The sequence below is a fragment of the Heteronotia binoei genome, chromosome 14 (genome assembly GCF_032191835.1).
Source record: "Heteronotia binoei isolate CCM8104 ecotype False Entrance Well chromosome 14, APGP_CSIRO_Hbin_v1, whole genome shotgun sequence".
In the NCBI taxonomy this organism is placed as follows: Eukaryota; Metazoa; Chordata; class Lepidosauria; order Squamata; family Gekkonidae; genus Heteronotia; species Heteronotia binoei.
The window spans coordinates 10,156,052-10,181,489 of NC_083236.1; the positions used below are offsets into that span (position 1 = coordinate 10,156,052).

The following is a 25,438-nucleotide window of genomic DNA, read 5'->3' on the forward strand; positions in this document are numbered from 1 at the left end:
ATAAGTTGATAAATGCACACTTAATAAAGTATTAATACTGGAAAAAAAAGAAGTTCAGTTGTTTGCTGGATTTCATGTACTGTGTATTGAATAAATTTTTGGAATAGTGTGACTAGTGCATCTTGAATGATACAAGCATGGTTTTCTCTTAGTCTCCATCCTATAACTATGAATTGGATTTTCCCTACCTAAATGCAGAACTTTACAGTGCGGCGGAACCGGCCCGATTCTACCTTCAGGCCCGGTCCCGTCAGCCCCCTATGGAGTCGCCAACTCCTGGAGGGAGCTATTTCTCCTCCTGCCCCTTGGGCTCGCTGCCACCACCTGCTCAGTCCCGGGGTTCAGATTGAGAGGAACAGGACTCCCAATTACATTTATCCCTGTTACAATTCTTTTTATGGGTTTCAGTCCAGTTTTCCAGCCTGTCAAGATCATCATTTTTCTGTTTTCTATTGCATTTGCAACCTCTATCAATTTAGTATCATTTACAAATTTAATAAGCATTCCCTTTATTCCTTCACCCAAATCATTTATAAAGATGTTCAACAAAACAGGTCCCAAGACAGATCCGTGAGGCACTCCATTTGTCACTCCTCTGCAAGAGGATGAGGAACCATTCACAAGCACTCTTTGGATGTGATCTGTCAGCAAGTTACAGATCCACGTAATGGTAACAGGATCCGAACCGCATTTTACCAACTTGTCAAGAAGGATAGTATGCGAAACCTTATCAAAAGCCTTACTGAAATCCAAGATAAACTACGGTATGTCTACAGCATTTCCCTGATCCAACAAGGTTATACCTGGAATAAAAAAGATAAGGTTGGTCTGACATGACTTGTTCTTGAGAAATCCATGCTGGCTCTTAGGAATCACAGCCATCCTTTCTAAATGTTCCAGGTTTGACTGTTTGATGATCTGTTCTGAAAAGTTTTCCAGGTATAATGTCAAGCTGACAGGTTGGTAGTTACCTGGATCCTCCTTTTCCCCCTTCTTGAAGATGGGGACAACATCTGCCCATCCAATCTTCCGGCACCTCACCTGTTCTATTTATGAGATCCTATGAAGTGGTGGTGAAGGCAGCGAAGAAATTTATGCCACCTCCATCACATCTTCTAGGTCTCACCCAGCACAATTATTTAGCGTAATTAGATCTTTAACATCCCTCTCTGAGGGAGGTGAAAAGGTTAGAAATTTGGAAATTAATTGAGAAGTGAGGTTTTTTGCAGATAAATTCTTTGTTGCTCTGCCAGGACCTGCCTGCCAATATTGATATAATAAGAGAGTAAGAGAACTGAAGGCTCCTTGGCTATCTTCAGGTCCAACACTGGATCAATTCAGCCTGTTCTCCTAGGACAATTCTAATAGGATCTTGCATGCTACAAAACTGACTGCTTGTCTCCTGAACTCATGATGGCTGATTACAGTCAATCCAGATGTAATATGGGGGCCCCTGGCAGACATTATAAATCTGTCCCTAAGTTCAGGGGTCTTTCCCTAGAGTTTAAAGGAGGCAACAGTATGCCTGCTCTTAAAGAAACCTTCACTGGATCCTACTGATTCACCCAAATACCATTCAGTTTTGAACCTTCCGTTTCTGGGTAAGGTAACTGAGATATTGGTGACAGAACAGCTTCAGGGTTTCCTAGAGGATGCATATATACTAAAATATGGCAGGGGAAAGCTATGGCTGGATGGCTGAAACGGAGCAGGCTGAAACTAAATCCATCAAAGACAGAGGCCCTGTGGTTGGGAAGAGAAATTTGGGATTGGGTATTTAGCTTCAGATTTTGGACAATGCCTTCCTGAAACAGACACCAATAATGAAGAGCCTGGAGGTGATCCTGGAAACATCCTTGTCTGTGGAGGCCCAGATCACAAATGTGGCCTGATTGGCACTGTTCTACGCAAAGACCGTGTCACATGCTGCTGACAGACTGAGTAGCTGGCTCCCTTCCTATCTCACCAGGATTTAGCTATTGTGATCCATGCAATGGTCACCTCCAGATTGGACTATTGTAATTTACTCTATGTAGGGCTACCCTCGAGACTGACCTGAAAACTGCAACTAGTCCAGAATGCAGAAGCAATAGTCCTTACGGGAACTCCTCACAGAACACATACTTATGGGAACTCCTCACAGAGCACATCCCAGCTGTACTGGCTCCAGCTGAATTCTGGATCAAGTCAAAGGTGTTGGCTTTAACCTTCAAAGCCCTTCATGGTCTGAGACCAACCTATCTTTGAGATCGCCTCTCTTGGTGTACCCCTCAAATAGCATTGTGCTCCTCAAATAACAACATGATGATGGTCCTGGGCTCAAGGAATATTTGCCTGGCCTCCATCAGAGCTACAGCCTTTTTGGTGGTAGCCCCAGCTTGGTGGAATGCCCTGAGCCTGCTTCGGCAGGGAGAGCGGGGTATAAATAAAAATTTATTATTATTATTACTTCTGAGAGAAATCTGATCCCTGAAGGACTCAGCTCAATTCTGCAGGGCCTGTAAAATGGAACTGTATCTCCAAGCTTTGGGGTGAGACGGGGATACGGGGCTCATTTTTTAGCAGGAGCTCCTTTGCATATTTATGTATTTTATTTATTCTATTTTAGGCAATTTATATTCTACCCTTTCCCAACTATGGGCTCAGGGCAGATAACAACATAATAAAAACAATCCAAAACGCAGTTAAAACCAGACCAATATGAACAATTTAAATAGATCATAGATAAACTATAAATGGTGGCTCAGTTGGGCATATATTATATACACTGAGGGTCTAGAACAGTAATTAGAAATAAAAGATAGTATCACAGCAGAGGTGCTATCACAGCATAGGGCCAGTTGATGGAATAGGACACTTGCTGCCTCAACCAAAGGCCTGGTAGAATAGCTCTGTTTTACAGGCCCTATGGAAAGGTAGTAATTCAGTGAGGGCCCGGGTCTCTAGAGGGAGCTGATTCCACCTGGCCCTGGTTGAGGCAAGTCCTTTGGGCCAGGTACAGTCAGCAGATGTTGTAAGCTGGATTGCAGTGATCTTTGGGGCACATATGGGGAGAGGCGGTCCCATAGATATGTCGGTCCCAAGCCATGTAAGGCTTTAAATGTCAGAACTAGAACTCTGAAACGGATCTAGTACTCAATTGGTAGCCAGTGCAGTTGAAGCAGCGCTGGCTGGATGTGTACTGTTAGGCCTATCTATTAGGCCACACACACCCCGATGTAGCCAATCCTTTAAGAGCCCTGTAAGCTCTTGGAGGATTGGTTACATCAGGAGAGTGTGGCCTAATATGCAAAGGAACTCCTGCTACAAAATGAGCCCTGGATATTCCCTATTTAGCCTTCTTATTCCTCTCCTCCTTTTTCTCCCCCAGGAAGAGTTTATTACATTAATGTCTGAAGTTCTATTTTATTTATTTTAATTATATTCTATACTATCTGCTCTTCGTTGTAATTTGCCGAGCCCTATGATCGTGGGTAAGAGCGGAATAGAAGTCGGAAATAAAAGTATGGCAAGCCTGACCTTTAAAAATTCAGGGACGGTAAATAAGTTGCTGAACAGGGAAAAAGATCAGCAAATGCCACGTTGAGGTTTCACCGTCTCCATAGGGGGGCACTTTATTCCTACAGCCTTAGAATTATATAAAGCCTAAACTCTGGCACATTTGCTCTATGGAACTTTCCTAGGTACTAGCCCATCCTGTTTTATACAACAAGAAGGAGTATAATCTAAGTAAAATGAACAATACTTTAAACAATAAATAAGTTACCTTATTAAATTTGCAGATAATGCTAAATTGGGAGGGGTTGCAAATACAGTAGAAGACAGAAACAGGATACAGGATGCCAAGAACAGAATGATAGTAAGTATGCGCTGAACCTATGTAAAAATATTGCACACTGTGGTTCCGTGAAAGGAACGGTGCACACGAGAGAGAGAGAGAGAGAGAGCAGATGAAGGCTGCAGAACTGCCACAAAGGTCTAGATTTGGCAAGTTCTCCCATCCTCTCCTGTGATCTTTTCCTGTGGAGTTACTGTTTATTTCTACTAGTATGGAATCTTCAGTGACCACCACCAGAACACTGGATATTTTTTCCCCTTTATTACATGCATGGCATCATCTAAAAACTTTTCAGTTTAAAGAGACAGTTTGTTTCAGTATACCACAGGACTACAGAAGCTATTTGTCTTTTTATAAAGCTGTACTTGGCGTTTACTTATAGTGTGAGAAGGTGTTCATATAAATCAAATTAAGATAACTTATTAATCATTTAAAAGTATTGTTTATTTCGGTGATTTTTCTCAACATTGTCAGAATTGGCTTAGCACCTGAGGTACTTTTATCCTGTGGAACTGACCACACAAAATAGCTGTGGAGGATATTGAATGTCCATCCAACATCTCCCAAGTATTCAAATCTGGCATGTTCTTAAATGACAAATATACTGCTGAACCAGCAGTGCATTTGGCTTCTTTGGAAGTAAATTACTTCAGAAGGGCGTTCTCTTTGGCAAGGAGTCTTACACTCCCTTCTGCAGTTCTTGAAGGCAAGTATAAAAAGTATTTAAAAAGTATTAAAAAAGCAAGTATAAAAAAACCACTAGGAAAGGCTATGCTCATATTCTTTAAAGGAAGTGGAGTCTCTGGAGCACACGTTTTTCAGTTGCACTTTTTATAATTATCATTATTCCCTTGTTGAACAAGATCTCGGGCCATACAAATAAAGCCAGGCTAGGCTACCTCCTATCTGACATAAACCCTAAAATAACCTATCAAGTTGCCAGATTTTGTGTGCTGATTATGAGGCTGCAGAAGATGTATATTAAACAGGTTTAAATTCTGGGCATGAAAAATCGGTATATTTTATATCCCTCCTCTCTGCTTGTATATATAAGAATGCAAACCTTTCAACTTTTATTTTTAACTCAAGTTTTGCATTTTTCTTCTTCTGTATATGGATGGTCTAATGACTAATAAATATGACTGATTAACTAGAAACTCAAGCTTAAAATGGTGTTAACTGTTTATTAAATCAATTTACAGAAAATTAAACTCTTAATCCAGGCACTCCACTAAGAGGCACATCTTCTACATTTTTCACCGACTACTACTAACATCCTTGCTGGTAACCAGACTGCACAGCCACTCTCTCTGAAGAGTAGAAAAGAGTCAGAAGTCTAGCAGCACCTTAAAGACTAACCAAATCTGTGGCTGGGGAAATCTGGTTAGTCTTTAAGGTGCTGCTGGACTCTGGCTCTTTTCTCTTGCTACAGATTAACACGGCTATCCATCTTGATTTTTCAAAACTGGCAATATCTTTAGGAGAAGATGCACATAAGGGGAAAAAACCCTCCCCTGCCCACTCTTTTTTCATTGCCCTAGAAGGCATTATTCAGTAGATGAAATTGCAGCATTTACTATACGTATTATTATTATTATATGTTGACTATTTTATACACAGCTTTAATCAAATACATACAAACACACTCAACATTAGAGTCCGTGCTTTCAATACAGTCTTTAAACCCTCAATCAAGCGGGACAATCCTAGAGCCACCATGCCCCCCCTCCCCCGTTTCTAGAGGCACCTGCTGCTAGTGCACATCCATAGAGAGCAAGGGGGCCTCACCATCTGCCTCTCCTTGCATGCACACGGATGACGTGATGTCATTTGGGGCACACAAGATTCCTTTTTAGCAAAGACAGGACTTTTCCTATTATATGACAGTGTTCTATGGTTATTTCACAATTAGTTGAAAGCAGTTTCCACGAGTTACAAACTAAAATAAAATTTTAAAACACTGCCTTAAAAGCATTTCTCATCATTTTAGAAAAAATATTTCAGAGGTTTTTCTCCCCCAAACCGATCATCCTTCAAAGCCAATGGGGAAAAAAACCACAACTGATTTATTCTGCTGTTGAACTTCTGATTTATTCTGCTGTTGAACTTCTAGCTACATCTGAGAAGCCTTCTCCCCCCTACACCTCTTTCCAAATAATAGGAAACGGTGACCTCCTAATTTATTGAAAAATATGCAATGACTGGAATGTAACATGGGGCATATTAAGATGTTCAAGGGGGGGGCGGGGAGTCCAAAATCCCACTGGCTCTATGCATAGGCTTGAACTAGCCCTCAGCAGCTTTTAAAATAGTGGTGGTGATGGAAAGTGCTGCTAAGTTGCAGCTGGCTTATGGTGACCCTTAGTGGGATTTTCAAGGCCAAACCTGTTTAGCTTCTGAGATATGACAAGATTGGACTAGCCTGAGCTATCCGAGGCAGGCCAGCTTTTTAAATAGCATCTTTGAAAAATTGTCATTTTGTTTTGTTTTGATCAATGCCTTAATTTTCTAGGGGGGAGATCTAGATGTTATATTTACCTTCATTCTTTTTCTTTTCTCTTTCTGTCTTCTTTTGAAATTTTCCTACAATAAAAGAAGAAAATATTAGAAGAACTGAGTAAAAAATGATAACTTTCTTTGTACAGTAGAATTTTTTGTATTGCAGTGGAACTGTACTAAAACTGGACTAAAACATGTAAAAATTGAAGTACTACTCTGTACAAATAAGTAACAGACAAGTTATTAATAAACAGTTCTGGAGCACAGTATTGGTGTAATATTTATACATGCGCAGATTTGTATTATCTATCCTTCTTCAAAGAATGCCATATAAATTCCACTAGAATCCTATTAAGCACACACAACCACTCAACCAACAATACTCAACAGCATCCATTTTCTATCCAGAGGCTTTCCCAATACGTGGCTCTCAATGCAGCTTTCAACGACACAGTTAAAGCACGAAAGAAGCCCTGTTTGCGAGTTGCAGCTGAATATACGTTCAGTCCGCGTACTTTTGTTTTTCATATAGTCACTGAGTACTTCTCATGGTACGTTCAGGATATGTACAGTTGGATGTGTGATTTAAACCCCTCATTTATCCTGGTTCCTGGTAACATGAAGCACAATGACTCTTTCTTACAAGCAGGTGTGAGCCCACAGAGGTGTTGTATGTGCATTTGCTGTAACATGAACAAGGCTTATGTTTACCAGAATTCTTCTTCAAATAAGAGGTTAAGGAAAACAAGAATCCCTCCAAAAACAAAGGAAAAAGTTTATTATATATTTATTTCATTCCAGTTATATCCTGTCCTATCCTGCAAGCGGTCTCAAAGCAGCTCAGAATCTTAGGTTAGGAATCTTAATGGTTTACCATCCATCTAGGGTTCCAATGACTTCCCTACCTCTCATGGATGATGGCTCCTAGCCTCATGTTAGTGATGCCCCTTCCCCTACAACTAGTGGTTTTGGGGATTCCAAGATGTATGTAGAGTTCCCTTGTATGACCATGTTTGGGACTTTACAGCATCCATTTCACTGTCCTGGGTGGTTTTGTGCCCAACACATGACAAAAAGGGGGTAGTTGCTACAATGAATTTTCTGCATTATGGGTGATCTGCCTCAGGGATTAAACTTAAGATCTTTTTCATGGTACAGCACAGTCATTTTCTGCTTAAGGCCTAGGTGCTGTTGATACACTAGAAAACAAAAAATAGTAAAGCAAATTGATAAGATTTGTTGAAAATGCACATTGGTCTATCAAGGTGTTCAAACCGCACTAGTTTTTGCTGCTTAAATAAAAATATATATATATATAATCACAACACACACACACACGACCAGTCATGTTTACCTCATCATCTTTTCGCTTCTTAAAAATGCTATCTTCAACCTCGCCAACTGCTAACATGATCATCTGTACTCTTTGTAGGTTGACAATGCCATTTTCCGTAAGGTACCCCTGTAAATTGTTAAAAAATCTAATTATTTTTCTTCACAATTTTTAATTAACATTTAAAGGAGGAAAAAAACCCAACTTACCCCAGTTTTGTGCACAACGTTTTTATATATATTCACAAGACGATCAATTGCTCCTTCCCTGTAATAGAATAATTTTATACATTATATAGACAAAAAAATCACTCAACTTTTTTAAAAAAATGTACAGAGTCTGAATTGGTCTTTTAACTACTGACCCATTGGGTTTAACATCTGCCATTCCTTTGGCTAAGAAAGCAGTGTCTTCTGCTTCTGATATAGAACAATATGATGTTTATGTGTAACTAGTGTTCTTTGGATGGTTATTTGTACAGTACAACATGTTGATTCTGTGCTTGCAGGGAAGCAGTTGTGGAACATTCTGAAGCTTTAGCCAAAGAAACATTGAACTCTAATCCCAGATTTTCTGTGTCTCTGGACACGCACCAAGAAACCAGAGCTGTCTATGTTCAGTTCTTCAGACTCACACATAGCTCTGCCAGATCAAAAGAGGTTGGAAAGGAGGGGAGTGATGGTGGTGTTGTAACTACAAAGGTTTGAATGGAAAATAACTGGAACCAAAAGAGGAGACTGCTGCTAAAGTTGTAGCACATGATGAAAGGGGACATCCTTCAGCTTCAACAGACAAGTAGATGCTCTTCCTGATGCTCTTCACTAACAAAGAAATATGCTAGTCATCAATAGTATTCAGAGTTTTTTGAAAGGGATAAAATGCTGGCTGGAATTGAGCAAATGTTCTAAGTATGGTGGCACTGCTATCTAGTCACAAGTGGCACTGCTATCTAGACACAGAGACAAGACAATTGGAAATTCATACAATGTCACTGAATAAAATTACAACGCAGTATATGCTCTTTCTTCTTAGTGGGGGCAGAAAGAAGGGTTTGCCTGTTTTTGCGTTGGAAAACCTAAACCACCACCAAGTTTGGAGCTAAGAATGTGAAGAGAAGGCACAGTCTTGCAGTTGAATCCTCAGGGCCATTAATCATAGCTGATTCCAAAAATCTTTCATTGCAATCATAACAACCGCAAGTATATTCAGAGCAGTAGCCAACATAGCATGGAATGGAATCAGCTAACAGACTGGACTTATAATGAAGAGAGAGGAATATGATTTAGTAGGCATGGAAACTTGGTGCGATGACTCCCAGGACTGGAATGTCGTAGTGGATGTGTATGAATTGTTCAAGAAAAACTGAAAGGGTCAAAAAGGAGAAGTGACACTGTATGTTAGAAGAGGGTTTCTTAGTCAGGATACACTAGAGAAGGAGAGTGCCAGAAAGACTGTTCCACCTGCTGAAGGTCGTGGCTAAGGAAGAGAAAGAAGAATACTACAGATAAATAACTATGTAGATGCGGTCATCAAGAAACGTTTGGATTTTTAGACCACAGACTATGCTTTCAACGTGAAGATCTTCCATCAGGAGACGGTTTGAACCTCACAATGTTAGGAAAAATGGATTTATTAACAACCATGCAAACGGAATAAGGAGGACTTTAAACTAAATCTTTTGGGGGATCGAGACAAAAATTCAAACCCTAACACACTGCCAAAAACTGGAGATGACAACGGTAAAGTTTTGCGGGGAGAAGCACATAGGCTAAGTAATTTCTGAGCCTCTGCTATTATTTTTGAGAATTCTTGGAGAACAGGTGAGATGCCGGAAGATTGGAGGCGGGTGAATGTTGTCCCCATCTTCAAGAAGGGGAAAAAGGAGGATCCGGATAATTATCGACCCATCAGCTTGACAGCTATACCTGGAAATGTTTTAGAACAAATAATCAAAACATCAGTCCTGGAACATTTAGAATGGATGGCTGTGATTACTAAGAGCCAGCACAGATTTCTCAAGAACAAGTCATGTCAGACTAACCTGATCTCTTTTTTTGAGAAAGTGACTACCTTGTTAGATCAGGGGAATGCTGTAGACATCGTTTATCTTGATTTCAGTAAGACTTTTGATAAGGCTCCACATACTCTCCTTGTTGACAAGTTGGTAAGATGTGGTTTGGATCCTGTTACCATTAGGTGAGTCTGTAACTGGTTGACAGATAGCACCCAAAGAGTGCTTGTGAATGGTTCCTCATCCTCTTGGAGAGGAGTGACAAGTGGAGTGCCTCAAGGATCTGTCCTGTGACCTGTTTTTGTTTAGCATCTCTATAAATAATCTGGATGAAGGAATAGAAGGAATGCTTATTAAATTTGCAGATGATACAGAATTGGGAGGGGTTGCAAATACAGTAGAAGACAGAAACAGGATCCAAGATGATCTTGACAGAAAACTGAGCTAAAACCAATAAAATGAATTTTAACTGGGATAAATTTAAAGTTCTGCATTTAGGTAGGAAAAATCCAATGTATCATTATAGGATGGGGGAGACATGTCTTAATAATAATAATAAATTTTTATTTATATCCCGCCCTCCCCGCCAAGGCAGGCTGAGGGCGGCTTACAAGACATGATAGTTATACCATGATATAACAATAAAATACAATTAATACAATAAAATACAGTTAAAAACAGGTTTGTAAATTTAAGTTAAATAAATAATTTAAAACCGATTTAAAACCGAATGTGCTACAGTTCCAGTACATATATAAAGATGGCTTGGTATCATTGCCAAGATTCCATCTTAGAAGGCAAGTTGGAAGAGGGCGGTTTTACAAGCCCTACAGAACTGATTAAGATCCCGCAGCTCCTCTGGCAGCTGGTTCCACCACTGGGGAGCCATTATCAAAAAGACCTGCTCCCTTGCTGTTTTTAGCTTGGCCTCCTTTGGCCCAGGGATTTTTAGAAGATTTTGCGAACTAGATCTCAGTGCTCTCTAAGGAACATATGGTGAGAGACGGTCCCTTCGGTAGGCAGGTCCTCGGCAGTAGTATGTGCGAAAAAGATCTAGGGGTCTTAGCGGATCATACACTGAACATGAGTCAGCAGTGTGATGTGGTGGCTAAAAGTCAAATGCAATTTTGGGCTGTATCAACAGAAGTATAGTGTCCAGATCATGTGAAGTGATGGTATCACTTTACTCTGCTGTGGTAAGACCTCACCTGGAGGACTGTGTTCAGTTTTGGGCACCACATTTTAATAAGGATATAGACAAGTTGGAACAGGTCCAGAGGAGGGCGACGAAGATGGTGAGGGGTCTGGAGACCAAGTCCTATGAAGAAAGGTTGAAGGAGCTGGGCATGTGTAGACTAGAGAGGAGGCAGCTGAAAGATGATATGATCACCATCTTCAAGTACTTGAAGGGCTGTCATATAGAGCAGGGGTCTTGAACCCCTAGTCCGTAGACTGGTGCCAGTTCGTGTCCTGTTAGCAACCGGGCTGTGAGCTGTATAATTACTTCATTATATATTACAATGTAGTAGTAATAATAAGAAGACGATGACATTGGATTTATATCCTGCTCTCCACTCCAAATCTCAGAGTGGCTCACAATCTCTTTTATCTTTCTCCCCCACAACAGACACATTGTGTCATGGGTGCTGGGGACCCTTCAGAGGAAGTTGAGTCTGATGAGGAAACTGTGCCCCTGCCACCTGCACCAGTGCCCCTGCCTCCTGCTGGAGAAGATCCCAGCCCCCCTGCCTCGCCCTCTCGGGTGGCTCGTGTGCGTGACCGCCTCCGGCAGGACCTCAGGGATCGGAGGAGGGCGGCACGCTCACAAGCAAGACGCTCCCTGAGCCCTGAGTTCTGAGAGGATTCTGGCCCTTCTAAGAGCAAGGATGCTTGAGTGGTAACAGGATCCTGGCTGCCTCCCTGAGCCAGCAATTAGCCCAAACGGGCAACAGCCAGCAGAGGGCTATATAGCTGTGGGCTTTGGGAGGAAGCTTTGTGGAAGCAACTAGTCATCTCCCTGACATTCTAGCATCCACTCCGGCTTGACTTTGGTTCCTGACTCCCTGACTTTGGCTTTGGACTTCTGGACTCCCTGACCTCGGCTTCTGGACCTCAGACCTACGATACTTCTACAGTGATTCGGATTTGGCGCCTCGGACCCTCCTGCTTACTGGCTACAGACCTCGGACTGCCTCTGGACTTTGCCTGACCCGGCCCCAGCCGTGACAGATTGCTTCCACCGACAAACACCCACTCCACAGGATGGATGCTGAAGCAAGTGAAACCACAGAACTACTGGCTGCGCTCCAAGCCCAGGTACAGCAGCTAACACAGGCAGTAGTGCACTTGCAGCAACAACCTGCGGCCAGTGCTCCAGCCAAGTGCCCAGTTCCCCCACCTGACAGATTTGGGGGTGCCGTGGAAGAATTTCCTGCCTTCCTAGCACAGTGTCGGCTGTACTTTGAACTGAGAGCACGGGACTTCCTCAATGACAAAACCAAGGTGTGTTTCGTCATCAGTCTGTTAAAGGGGCAGGCGGCCAAATGGGCCACACCCTTACTGGTCGCGTCCTCTCCCCTACTGACTGATTACCAGGGGTTTGAGGCCCACCTGTCTGCTGTTTTCTCAAACCCAGTCCAAGCAGCCACAGCCAACCGGAAGATCAGGGCACTGAAACAAGGCAACTCCTCGGTGGCTCAATATGCCACTGAATTCAAGCTCCTGACCCAGGACTTGGCGTGGAATGAGGCTGCCCAGATGGACCAGTTTACTGAGGGGTTGGCAGAGGAGGTCCTGGATGAACTGGCCAGGGTGGAGCAGCCACCCACGCTCCAAGAACTTATCACCCTCTGCCTCCGCATCGATGGCCGCCTGGAAAGTCGCCGCCAAGCCAAGACCAGAGGGCGCCAGCTCCCTGCGCCGTGCTACCTGGCTCCTCGCCCGTCCCCAGCTAGTACCAGCACCAAGGATGAGCCTATGCAGCTTGGAGCTGCTCGACCCCGCCTGACCCCAGAGGAAGAGACCAGACGCCGCACGCAGAATCTGTGCCTCTACTGCGGCACGGCAGGCCACTATGCCTCTGGCTGCCCTGCTAAGCATCGGATACCTGGACCTTCGCTGCCACCGCCGCCAAAAGGGCAGCCCCAGGCGTAAGTGGACCCCCCAGCCTGGGGCGACTAGCTGGGTCCTCCGAACAGCGGGCTGATACCCCAGGGCCATTCCTGCTACCAGTCAAACTCCGTCTGCCTGACGAACGCTGGCTGTTCGTGTATGCTATGCTGGACTCGGGAGCGGCCCACTGTTTTATAGATGCCGCCTTTGTGAAGCAGCACCAGATCCCTGTGCAGACAAAAGGGATTCCGTCGCTGGTGGAGGCTATTGACGGGCGCCTCCTCCGTTCTGGCCCCGTCACCCAGGAGACCTGTCCCATCACCTTCCACGTCCAGCAGCACCAAGAACAGCTGCGGTTTGATGTCGCCCGCATGCCTCGCTTCCCGCTGATTCTAGGCCTTTCCTGGCTGAAGCTGCACAACCCCATCGTGGACTGGGCCCAGCAGGAACTACGCTTCCGAGACCCATGCCCCCATCTGACTCCTCCCACCACTCTAGCAGCTGGCATCCCGAGTGGTGGTCCTCAGCTCCCTCAGAAGTATGTGGACTTTGCTGATGTCTTCGAAGAGACAGGAGCTGATCAGCTTCCCCCTCACCGGCCCTACGACTGTGCCATTGATTTGGTACCTGGGGCACCACTCCCGGTGGGGCGTCTGTACCCAATGTCGGAGCCGGAGTTGGCAGCTCTGCGAGACTTCCTGGACAAGAACCTGAAACGCGGATTCATCCGACCCTCAACCTCTCCCCTATCTGCTCCAGTGCTCTTCGTGAAGAAGAAAAGTGGGGAGCTCCGGCTGTGCAATGACTACCGGGCCCTGAACAAGATCACCATCCGCGACCGGTACCCTCTACCACTGATCCCTGAACTCTTGGATCGCCTAAAGGGGGCCCAAATCTACACCAAGCTGGACCTCCGTGGAGCGTACAATTTGGTGCGCATACGGCCCGGAGACGAATGGAAGACCGCGTTTGGGACCCGATACGGGCAGTACGAGCACCTGGTAATGCCCTTCGGACTGACCAATGCCCCCGCTGTCTTCCAGAGGTTCGTGAATGACATATTCCGGGACCTGCTCGACCGCTTCGCGATCATATACCTGGATGACATCCTAATTTACTCCCGCAATCCTGCCCAGCACGCCGAGCACGTCCGCCAGGTCCTGCAGCGCCTACGAGCCCATGGTCTCTACGCCAAGCTGGAGAAGTGCGACTTCGACCTGCGCTCCGTCGAGTTCCTTGGGCACATCGTGTCACCGCAGGGGATCCTCATGGACCCGAAAAAAGTAGAAGCGGTCCTGACCTGGCAGGCTCCTCAGAATCGCAAAGACCTGCAGCGGTTCCTCGGTTTTGCCAACTACTATCGGCAATTCATCCCGGCCTACGCATCCCTGACCACACCCCTGACTCAACTACTCCGCCCCAAAGAACCCTTCCACTGGTCCCCAGAGGCCGATAACGCCTTCTCCACCCTGAAGACTCGCTTTGCCACCGGGCCACTCCTGAGATACCCCGACCCCCAGCTTCCCTTTACGGTGGAAGCTGATGCCTCCAACGTGGCCCTGGGAGCAGTGCTGTCCCAGCGCGAGGAGCCGTCCCAGCCACTACAGCCCTGCGCCTATTACTCGCGGCAGCTCACTGCTGCAGAGAGGAACTATACCATCTGGGAGAGGGAGTTGCTCGCGATCAAGGCGGCGTTTGAGGTTTGGCGACATTACCTCGAAGGGGCTCGCCACCCTGTTCAAGTGCTCACCGATCACCGGAACTTGGAACACCTCCAGACCACCCGCCGTCTCAACCAGCGCCAGATCCGGTGGTCCCTATTCTTCTCTCGCTTCGACTTCCGGATCTCCTACATCCCCCATACCCAGAACCGGAAAGCAGACGCGCTCTCCCGGAAACCGGAATACGCCCCTGCCTCAACTGAGACCGCGCCCGCTGCTCCAATCCTGCCGCCCTCAGTATTTGCAGCCACCTCCACTTCACCAGCACTCGTGGAGGACATTCGGGCTAGCCAGGCCAATGATCCCTGGGTCCAGCAATACCTCCAGGCTCTCCAAGATGACCCAACAGGGGAGTTCACGACTCGAGGCGGCCTCTTGCTACACCGCGAACGCCTCTATGTGCCGCCCGGGCCCTTGCGGGCAGAAGTGCTACGCCTGACCCACGACTCGTTACCCGCCGGGCACTTTGGACAGCATAAGACCACCCACTTGCTGACAAGGGAATTCTGGTGGCCACGAGTTCGCGCTGATGTTGCCCGCTATGTCAGCTCCTGTGACGTCTGCCGACGGGCCAAAGACATCCCAGCCAAACCCTCAGGGTTGCTGCAGCCCTTGCCCACATCTTCAGGACCCTGGGATACCATCTCGATGGACTTCATCACGGAACTTCCACGCTCCAAGGGTCAGACTTGTATCTGGGTGGTCGTCGACCTATTTACCAAGATGGCCCACTTTGTTCCGTGCCCGAAACTCCCCACAGCTCAGGAGACGGCCCAGCTTTACCTGCAACACATCTTTCGTCTGCATGGACTCCCAGCCCATCTGATCTCCGATCGGGGCCCTCAGTTCTCCTCTCGGTTCTGGCAAGCCCTCCATTCCAGCCTGGGTACTCGAGTGCACCTGTCCTCGGCCTACCACCCACAGACAGATGGCCAGACAGAGCGCACCAATGCCACGCTAGAACAATATCTCCGCTGTTACACCTGTTACCAGCAGGATGACTGGACCACTCTATTGCCCCTAGCGGAGTTTGCATACAACAACGCGGTCCATTCATCCACCCAAATGACCCCGTTTGCTGCAACCTACGGGTACCACCCTCGGTTCTTCCCAGCGATCCTACCACCCACGAATGTCCCCGCCGTCGATGCCTACCTGCAAGAACTCCGTGCCAGCCAAGACTTGCTCCGAGAGCAGCTACAGCAAGCCAAGGAGGCATATAAACGGGCTGCGGACCGAAAGAGGCAAGAAGGCCCTCCAGTGCAGCCGGGGGATCAGGTGTGGCTCTCAACTCGCTACCTGCGCCGGCCTGGTCGGTCTCACAAGCTGGATGCACGGTTCATTGGACCCTACCCCGTCGTTGAACAAATAAACCCCGTCGCCTTCAGGCTCCAGTTGCCACCCCACCTCCGCATTCACCCCGTGTTTCATCGCTCCCTCCTTGTTCCGGCTGCACCCCCTGACCCAGCTCGGACTCCTTCCCCACCGCCGCCACCACCAGTGTTGGTGGATGACGAGGAAGAATATGAGGTGCGCCAGATCCTGGACTCCCGGTACCATCGTGGAGGCCTCCAGTACCTGGTGGACTGGGAGGGATACGGCCCAGAAGACCGGTCTTGGGAGCCCGAGGACAATCTTCATGCCCCGGACTTGGTGCACCAGTTCCACAACGACCACCCCGACCTTCCAGGTCCCTCGACGGAGGGGGGCCCTGGGGGGGGGGATAGTGTCATGGGTGCTGGGGACCCTTCAGAGGAAGTTGAGTCTGATGAGGAAACTGTGCCCCTGCCACCTGCACCAGTGCCCCTGCCTCCTGCTGGAGAAGATCCCAGCCCCCCTGCCTCGCCCTCTCGGGTGGCTCGTGTGCGTGACCGCCTCCTGCAGGACCTCAGGGATCGGAGGAGGGCGGCACGCTCACAAGCAAGACGCTCCCTGAGCCCTGAGTTCTGAGAGGATTCTGGCCCTTCTAAGAGCAAGGATGCTTGAGTGGTAACAAGATCCTGGCTGCCTCCCTGAGCCAGCAATTAGCCCAAACGGGCAACAGCCAGCAGAGGGCTATATAGCTGTGGGCTTTGGGAGGAAGCTTTGTGGAAGCAACTAGTCATCTCCCTGACATTCTAGCATCCACTCCGGCTTGACTTTGGTTCCTGACTCCCTGACTTTGGCTTTGGACTTCTGGACTCCCTGACCTCGGCTTCTGGACCTCAGACCTACGATACTTCTACAGTGATTCGGATTTGGCGCCTCGGACCCTCCTGCTTACTGGCTACAGACCTCGGACTGCCTCTGGACTTTGCCTGACCCGGCCCCAGCCGTGACACACTGTGAGGTGGGTGGGACTGATAGAGCTCTCCCCAGAAACTGCCTTTTCAAGGACAATTCTGCAAGAGCTATGGTTAACCCAAGGTCATTCCAGCAGCTGCAAGTGGAGGAGTGGGAAATCAAACCGGATTCCCCTAGATAAGAGACCGTGCGCTTAATCACTACACCAAACTGTCTCTCTTTTAACTGATGTAAATCCACTCATCCCCACCCCCCGGGTCCGTAGAAATACTGTCTTCCACAAAACCATGCCAAAAAGACTGGGGACCGCTGATATAGAGGACGGTGTGGAATTATTTTCTGTGGCCCCAGAAGGTAGGACCAGAACCAATGGGTTGAGTTTCCAGCTCAATATTAGGTAGAACTTCCTCATCTAGAGCGGTTCCTCAGTGGAACAGGCTTCCTCAGGAGGTGGTGGGCTCTCTTTCCCTGGAGGTTTTTAAACAGAAGCTAGATGGCCATCTGACAGCAATGAAGATCCTGTGAAATTAGGGGGAGGTATTTGTGAGTTTCCTGCGTTGTGCATGGGGTTGGACTAGATGACCCTGGAGTGGAGGTGCCTTCCAACTCTAGGATTCTATTTCAGAAACTTGGTGGAATGAGAGGAATCAGTGGGACATGGTGATTCCTGGATATAAATTATAGCAGAAGAATAGGGAGGGAAGGGTTGGAGGTGGGGTGGCTCTATATGTCAGAGAGGGTATACAGTCCAGTAGGACTGAGAAGGTAAGAGAATTAGATTCCCTTCTAGAAATGTTTTGTGTCAAAATAGTGGGCCCAAAAGAAAGTTTAACTCTGGGAGTTTGTTATCGCCCACCAGATTAAAAGATAGAGGATAATTATAAAATGATGAAAGAATAGATGACCCTGGAGTGGAGGTGCCTTCCAACCCTAGCGGCTAAACGTAAAAACTATGTTGTAATAGGTGATTTTAACTACCCACGTATCGATTGGGACAATATGTGTTCCAGCTGGAAGAAAGAGATTGAGTTTCTACACACTCTCAATGGCTGTGCCTATGGAGCAGATGGCCACAGAACCTACCAGGGGTGGGGCGATCCTGGATTTGGTCCTAAGTAATGTCCAATCAGTGATGAGAGATGTAAAAGTGATGGCACCCCTTGCGAACAGTGACCGTAATGTTCTTGATTTCACTAGTTGTATAAATAGTATAAATAGGGAGAGGCATGTGAAGAGGAAAGTGAAAGGAAAGATAAACAAGGTCAAAACTTGGGAATTTTGGGGAAGCTTGAAGGCTATTTAAAACTACAATCCTAGAAGCTCAAATAAAATATATATCATGAGTCAGGAAAAAGCACAAATAGGTCTTTTTAAAAAGCCTGCATGGTTAACAAACAAAATAATGGAAGCTGTAAAAGGTAAAAAGGATTCTTTTAAGTGGTGGAAAGCTAGTCCAAGTGAGGTTAATGAAAGGGAACACAGGTTGTGGCAAATCATATGCAAGTCTGTGATCAGGCAGGCAAAAAGGGACTGTGAGGAGCATGTTGCAAAAAACATAAAGACAAACAAAAATTTCTTCAAATACATTAGAAGCAAGAAACCAGCCAGGGAGGCAGAGGGGCCCTTGGATGACCAAGGGGTAAAAGGGCTACTGAAGGAAGACAGGGAAATGGCTGAGAAGTTGAATGCATTTTTTGCCTCCGTCTTCACTGTGGAAGATGAGAAGTGTTTGCCCACTCCAGAACTGCTGATTTTGGGAGGATCTTTCGACCTGAGCCAGATTGAGGTGACGAGAGAGGAGGTCCTGCAACTGATAGAAAATTCAAAAACTGGTAAGTCACCAGGCCCAAATGGCATACATCCAAGAGTTCTGAAAGAACTCAAAGTTGAACTTGCAGATCTCCTGACAAAAATACGTAATCTTTCATTGAAATCTGCCGCGGTTCCTGAGGACTGGAAGGTAGCAAATGTCAACACCATCTTTAAAAAGGGTTCCAGAGGAGATCTAGGAAATTACAGACCAATCTGACTTCAGTACCGGGAAAGTTGGGGGGAACCATTATTAAAGAGAGAATTAGCTGGCACACTGATGAACAAAAGTTACTGTGGAGGACTCAGCATAGATTCTGTAAGGGAAGATCTTGTCTCACCTGTTAAGAGTTCTTCTTTTTTTAAAATTTTAAACAATTTTATTAAGATATTTCAGGGAATTACATATATGAAAATAATACAATTGAGTTATAAGAGTTATAAAAAGCAATTGCTATGACATAGTAAGGTGAGCCTAGTTATAACTGCTAAAAACATATATAGAGCTTTGCGCAATAGAACGCTTTATAAACATTAAGAAACAATTCCATAGGAGACATTATAGGGAGCTGATCAGCAGTAGATGTTTTAGATAAAAATCTGTAAGTAGAGGGACTTGGGAAAGAGGCAAATCATAAACAGTTAGTAAGATCAAATAAACCCACAGAGAGAAGAAGAACACAGACAAACAAACAAAATCGTAAGACAGTATGAGCCACTCCTGTGTACAGAAAGAAGTGAAGGAGGTAAAGATATGACATTAACAGATTAAAAGTAGGCATAGACGTCTGTGAAGAGGTGTAAGGAGAAATTTCTTGAGAAGTAATGTAATCAACAAAAGGAAGGCACTTAGCAGAGAAATTGGAAGAGTTGGATTGCCGTAAATTGGACTGTATTTTTTCCATGATAAAATGCTCCTATGCTTTAGAAAGCCAGGTAGTGACTGTAGGAGCTGTGGGTGCCTTCCAAAAAGAGGCTGTCAATGCTTTGGCAGCTACCAACAAGCTAACAATAAGGTCTTGCCTCACTCTGAGGATAGTGAGAGAGTCCCAAAAATTAAAAAAGATGACAGCAAGAGGAATCTGATAAGTTGTGATACGGTTAATCATGTTTAAGACATCTGTCCGGAATTTTACTATTGTCAGACATTCCAATCAGCAGTGTGCAAATGTAGCCATCTGGCCACACTTCTTCCAGCAACGAGGAGAGGAGGATTTCAAGAAGTAGGCTAACCTCATAGGGGTGAGATACCACCGACTGATAATTTTAAATGTCTGTAGCCTAGTATTGATCACCAACGTGGTGCATAGAGGAGATGAATATATTCCGGCTCACTGCTCTGGAGATAAAGAAATATTGCAGTCTTGATGCCACAACAACTGGTGTTCCATGGGCTTTGAACTATCCAGGCGGAGTAAAATATCGTAAATTGCAGAGATAAGGCCTTTGTTATTGGAAAATGAGTGTTGGAGGAGGCATTCAAAGTCAGTGAGTGGAGCGCAGTAGATTTTGCTAAGATCCAAAGTATTGAAGGTATGGTTCAGCTGTAAGTAAAAAACCAAGGTAAAGGTTTACCAGTTTTCTTTTCCAATATGGATTTCGAGAAGAGGCCCTATGCACAGGAAACATCTTTGAGTCAGGAAATATGTGCTGCTTTCCAGGCGTGAAGAACAGAAGAGTGGCCGGGAGGGAACCAAGCCTGGTTGGAGATAGAGGAGAAGCGAAAGAGTTCAGGTACCAAATGTTTACGGTAGGAGTCCCATATTTTATAAATTGCATTCAACATAGGATTTCTTTTAAGTCCAGCAGGTCTATGATTAAAGTCAAAACTGAGTCTTGAGTAGAGAGTGATAACAACATAGTTCTGATTGGTTTGGACCACTCAGCAGTGTCCCCATATTGAGCTAATTTTACTATATTGGTTAATGATGCTGTTCTATAGTAGAGTGTTAGATCAGGAACACTAAGCCCTCCATTGGTGTTGCAATGGCATAAGACATGAAAGCCAACTCTGGGTTTTTTATTATTCCATAAAAGAGTTAAATTACGCTTGCCACTTGCGAAGAAGAATCAAAGGAATAAATATTGGAAGAGTGCGAAATAGTTAGTTTCGGGAATGCAAAGGTTTTCAGGAGATGTAAGCTATCTACAAATGAGACAACCCATTTATCCCACTTGATGAAATCTGAACAAATTTCTTGAAACTTTGAAGTTAAGATGAAGCAATTGTGAGAGGTCATTCGGTAGCTGAATGCCTAAGTATAGAAGTGAAGACTGGGACCACTGGAAGGAGTAGTGCTGCTTCAGGAATCCCTCAGAAGTAGCTGGTAAGTTCAGAGGAGAATATTTGATTTGGATTGACTGATATGCAGACCCGACACTTGACAAAAAGAAGATAGGAGGTCTTGAAGAAGAGGAATAGACGATTCAGAATTGGAAATGTATAGCAACATATCATCCGCGAACATGCTGAGTTTCATGGTATGGGTACCGCAAGTGATGCCTTATATGTTGTCATTACTTCTTATCAATGTCACCAAAGGTTCTATTGTTAATGCAAATAAAGCCAGAGACAGGGGACACCCTTGCCTCATTTCCTTTTGTAGGTTGAAATTGTCCGATGCTTGGTCATTAATGCTGATGGGTTTAAATATATAGCCCTAATGGCATTAAGGAAAGATCCTCCAAAGGACATGTGCTCCAGAAGAGATAGCAGGTATGATGGTTCCAGGGAATCAAATGCTTTCTCGATGTCGAGAGAGAGAAAAACTTCCGCTGACTTGGAAGACTGGCATGAAGATATGATGTGCAAAGTCTTGTGTACACTGTCAGTGATCTTCCTGCCAGACATAAAACCAGCCTGGTCTGGATGGATGTACCTAGTTATTATTGAGTTGAGACGCCTGGAGAGTGTTGCAGTGAAGATCTTGTAATCTGAGTTCAGCAGCGATATAGGATGATAGGAGTCTGGGAGCGTAGGATCCTTACTAGATTTAGGCGGCACAACAATTGAGGCATCATTCCACGTAGAGGGAAGAGAACCAGTTTGGAGGATTTCATTACATGCATCGGTCAAAGAGTCGGCTAGTATATGAGCATATTTTTGGACGAATAGCCATCTGTGCCTGAGGACTTATTAGTCTTTAAATTCTTTATGGTGTTTAGTATTTCAGATGGAACAGAAGGGCAATCAAGGAAGTCTCTATGTCAGTACATAAACGCTCTATTTGAGGGTGTTGGGACAAAAACTCAAGAGATCAAAGACGACGATGGTTTCCTGGAAGAGTATAGATGTTTATAGTAATCCATGAATGTTTTGAGTATTTCTGAGGTCTTGTTGCACAGATGACCATCCCTGGTACGAACTGCGTGGATCAATTTAGATGCAGACTTGTTTTTAACTCTCCAGGAAAGGAGCTTTAGCGATTGGGGAGAGTTGAACCAATACCTTTGCTTCAAGTATAGAAGGCTCTTTTGGATCTGGAAATTCTTCAACGATTCCAAAATTTCCCTTTCCATAAGCATTTTTTTAATATCTTCTTCCCACCACACTCTTTATGGAGAATCTCCAATTGCTGAATTCTGGAAAGCACTTCACTCTTGAGAGCTTCACAACGTTTTGTTAGGGATGACGATAAGGATATCAAATGGCCCCTGAGCACTGCTTTGAGAGCTGCCCATCATGTCAATGCAGATGTGTCTGAGGCACCATTGTTGTCCAAATACTGCTTAATATGGGACTCAATTTGTTGTGCACACTCTTCATTCAGCAATAAAGATTTATTCAGAGTCCAGCGTTTTGGTGTTGATTGAGAGCTGTCAGAGTTGATGGAGCAATAGACCCATGCATGGGCCAATATCAATTTCGTAGCTGCGTTCAGGAGAGAATCAGATAGTAAGATGTAGTCGATTCTAGTATGCACATCAAACTGAGATGAGTAGTATGTATTATTCCTGTCAGTGCCATGTTGAAGGCCCCATACATCCAATAGATGAAATCTTCTGAAGAGTTCCGATAATTTGGCTTGGCGCCTATGTCGCTGAGGATGCCGAAGATTGTGATGTGAACAATCCAGATTGTAGTCATTGATGAGGTTAAAATCACCCCCGATAATGGGGTGGTTAAAATTGATGAGGTTAAAATCACCCCCCAGCTTGAAAGTCATGCAAAGCAGCGGAAGTCTCTTCCAAGAAAGCCATTTGGTCACTATTTGGCGCATAGATTGAGGCAACTGTAACTTGCAAGTCATCAAGGATGCCCTTAATAAAAACGGAGAGTAAGATCGAAACACCTTGAGAGTTGGAGCTCTCAGCAGCATGGTATTGAGATTGAATCCATGAAGCTTTCAGTGAGACATCAGATGGGTTCCTTAAGTGAGTTTCCTAGAGCAGACAGATATCGGTATGTAGTTTAGAAAGATTGGTCAAAATACGTTCCTCTTAATGGGGCTATGTAGACCTCGGACATTTAGTGAGGTGATGTTCCAGGCGTGGCTCATGACATAGCGACTGATAGGCAAAGAAGAGGAAAGGATTGGATAAGACTAAAATACAGAGAAAGAAGACAAGGTGTTCACAAAATGAGGTAGGAAACAGACTGAAAGTGCAGAAGACACAGGAGTGGCCCAATCAAAGAGCAGGAGCAAAGCTGGCAGACAGATAATTAAAAAAACACACACACCTAAAAAATCACTACAAAGAGAGATAAGAGAGGCAGATCAAGATTAGTAAACTACATAAGGGGGCTAGGAAGAAGTCCAATTCAAAAATACAAAATTAATTACAAGGTTAGACACTCTAAATGGTAGAGACAAGTTACAACTTTCTAAAATCTAATGAACGATCCCCCCCTTATAAAATATAGCGACACAAATCAATAAAAAGTTGATTCACCCCAATAAGATCAAAAAGCAATGAATTAATTATATACCAGCTACTAATTGAACAGTTTAACCGTAAAAACTATGATTTATAATTATAGAGTCAGAGCAATTACTGCAGGGAAAAACCTAATGGATTCTAAAAGGCTACTCAACTTGTGCTGAATTAATTACTAACAATCAAGAGATATTAATTTTCTACCAAAGAATTTGATTAACTGTAAAAATTCAGAAAATTTGTGATGAATTATTTATGAATAATCAGAGCAAAATTGATTTTCTAAAGTATTAAAACAATTTTAAATCGAGTATGATTATGTTAGGTAAAAACTTTTCAGAAGAGAGCTTAGTACACTATTACAGACCTCTACTGTGAATATAGGTCTCCAAGAAAAACAACTGTAAAAACAAATTGTGCTAAATTGTAATGTTAATTTCAGTAAGAATTAGAATTTTATAAAGCTTCACAGAGCTATTCTAAGCACAAGGCAAGACTTAATATGCAAGCAAATACTATGAGATAATATATGCAAAGATTAACACTACAAGATAAGCAAAGCTCTATATAAACTAAGTTAACTGTCAGATGCCCAGTAGTAGCCCAACAAGAACACACAGATATGAAGCTTATAGTTAAGTGGTAGTGATTACTGTAGCAAACTGAAAACGTAATTATCAAGCTGAAGTAGAAGACGATAGTCTCACGAACTCCAGGAGAAAAAGAAATGAAAATGAAAATAAAACCCCGACCTGGAATTAAAGGGACGAAGTCCTATACAGAGATGATCAAAAACACGGAGGCAAACCTGAGAAGCAATCCCCTCCCCCTGAAACCCGATAGTAACTAGAATCAGAACATTGCAAAAACGTTAAAGCCAATAATTAGCGACAATAATGAACAGCCAATGTATATAGCTTGCATAGAACATGGGAACTGAGTACTTGACCACAGACATGGCAGCGTTGATATTAATTCATTTCATCATTGGAAGACGACGTGGAAGCGCGGCGCCGTTTCGAATTAGCTTTTTGACTGTCGGCAGCAGGCTTAATATTGAGAGTTTGAAGAACCTTCATTCCCAAAGCTAAATCATCCACAAAATAAAGTTTGTCCTTAAAAGAGATCTGCAGGCGTGTCAGATTTTTCCATTTATAGCGAACTCGCGCCTGCCACAGGGCTTCAGTGATGCTCTTCAGGGCTTGACACTTGCTGAGTACCGCAGGAGATAAATCTTGAAAAACTCAAATACGGTCCCCTTTAAACAGAAGATGGCCTTGGCTTCGCGCAGTTTCTAGAATTGTTTTTCACACTCTGATATCAGGGATGACTGTGATAATATCCCATGGGCCCTGTCATGCAGGACTGTGAGGGAGACTCAGGCGGAAGGCATTAGAGAGCATAGGAGCTGTAATGTCAGGCAAATCCATAGTATTTTCTAGCCAGTCTGTAACAAAAGCCACCAGGTCAGCATTTCATTAAAACCTCGGAATTTGTCAGTCAAAAGCCCTGTTTGGGTGCTCTGGAGCCCTTAGATTGAGAGGTCACTAGAGAAAATTTAGGTTTGGAGCAAAAGGATGATGTGAAAGATGGCAGAGATGATCTTGGTCTCCAAGACTGTTCCAAAGATTGCCTGTTGTATGAGCATTTGGACCAGGGTTTGTTCCAAGATTTGGTCTTAGTGGAATGTGATGGTGATGAGAGTCCCCTGTTTTCTGATGTTTTGATATTCTTGTCCATCTCCTGTAGGATCGAATCCATAGTTGAGGTGAAGAAGTTGTTGCTGTCAAAAGGTAAGTCCTCCACATATGCTCTGGTGTCTGGCTGGAGGGCAGTAGAGCGAAGCCAAGCAGGGCATTTAAGAATGATGGCAGACATAAGAGTTTTTGTGAAGACATCAGTAATACGCTTGGAAGAATTAAGTTGATGTTCAGTTAAAATCATTCCTTCTTTTT

At 44.6% G+C, this 25,438-nt stretch overlaps 1 protein-coding gene across 1 annotated transcript in view; it reads right to left on the reverse strand.

Moving 5' to 3' along the window:
- XRN2 (5'-3' exoribonuclease 2) overlaps nt 1-25,438 on the reverse strand; it is a 177,901-nt gene that overhangs the window by 110,150 nt on the left and 42,313 nt on the right. The window contains exons 12-14 of the mRNA XM_060253565.1: nt 7,880-7,937; nt 7,692-7,799; nt 6,377-6,421 (exon numbers count right to left, since the gene is read on the reverse strand). Of these exons, the coding sequence (XP_060109548.1) occupies nt 6,377-6,421; nt 7,692-7,799; nt 7,880-7,937 (211 nt within the window). The remainder of the gene's footprint in view (nt 1-6,376; nt 6,422-7,691; nt 7,800-7,879; nt 7,938-25,438) is intronic.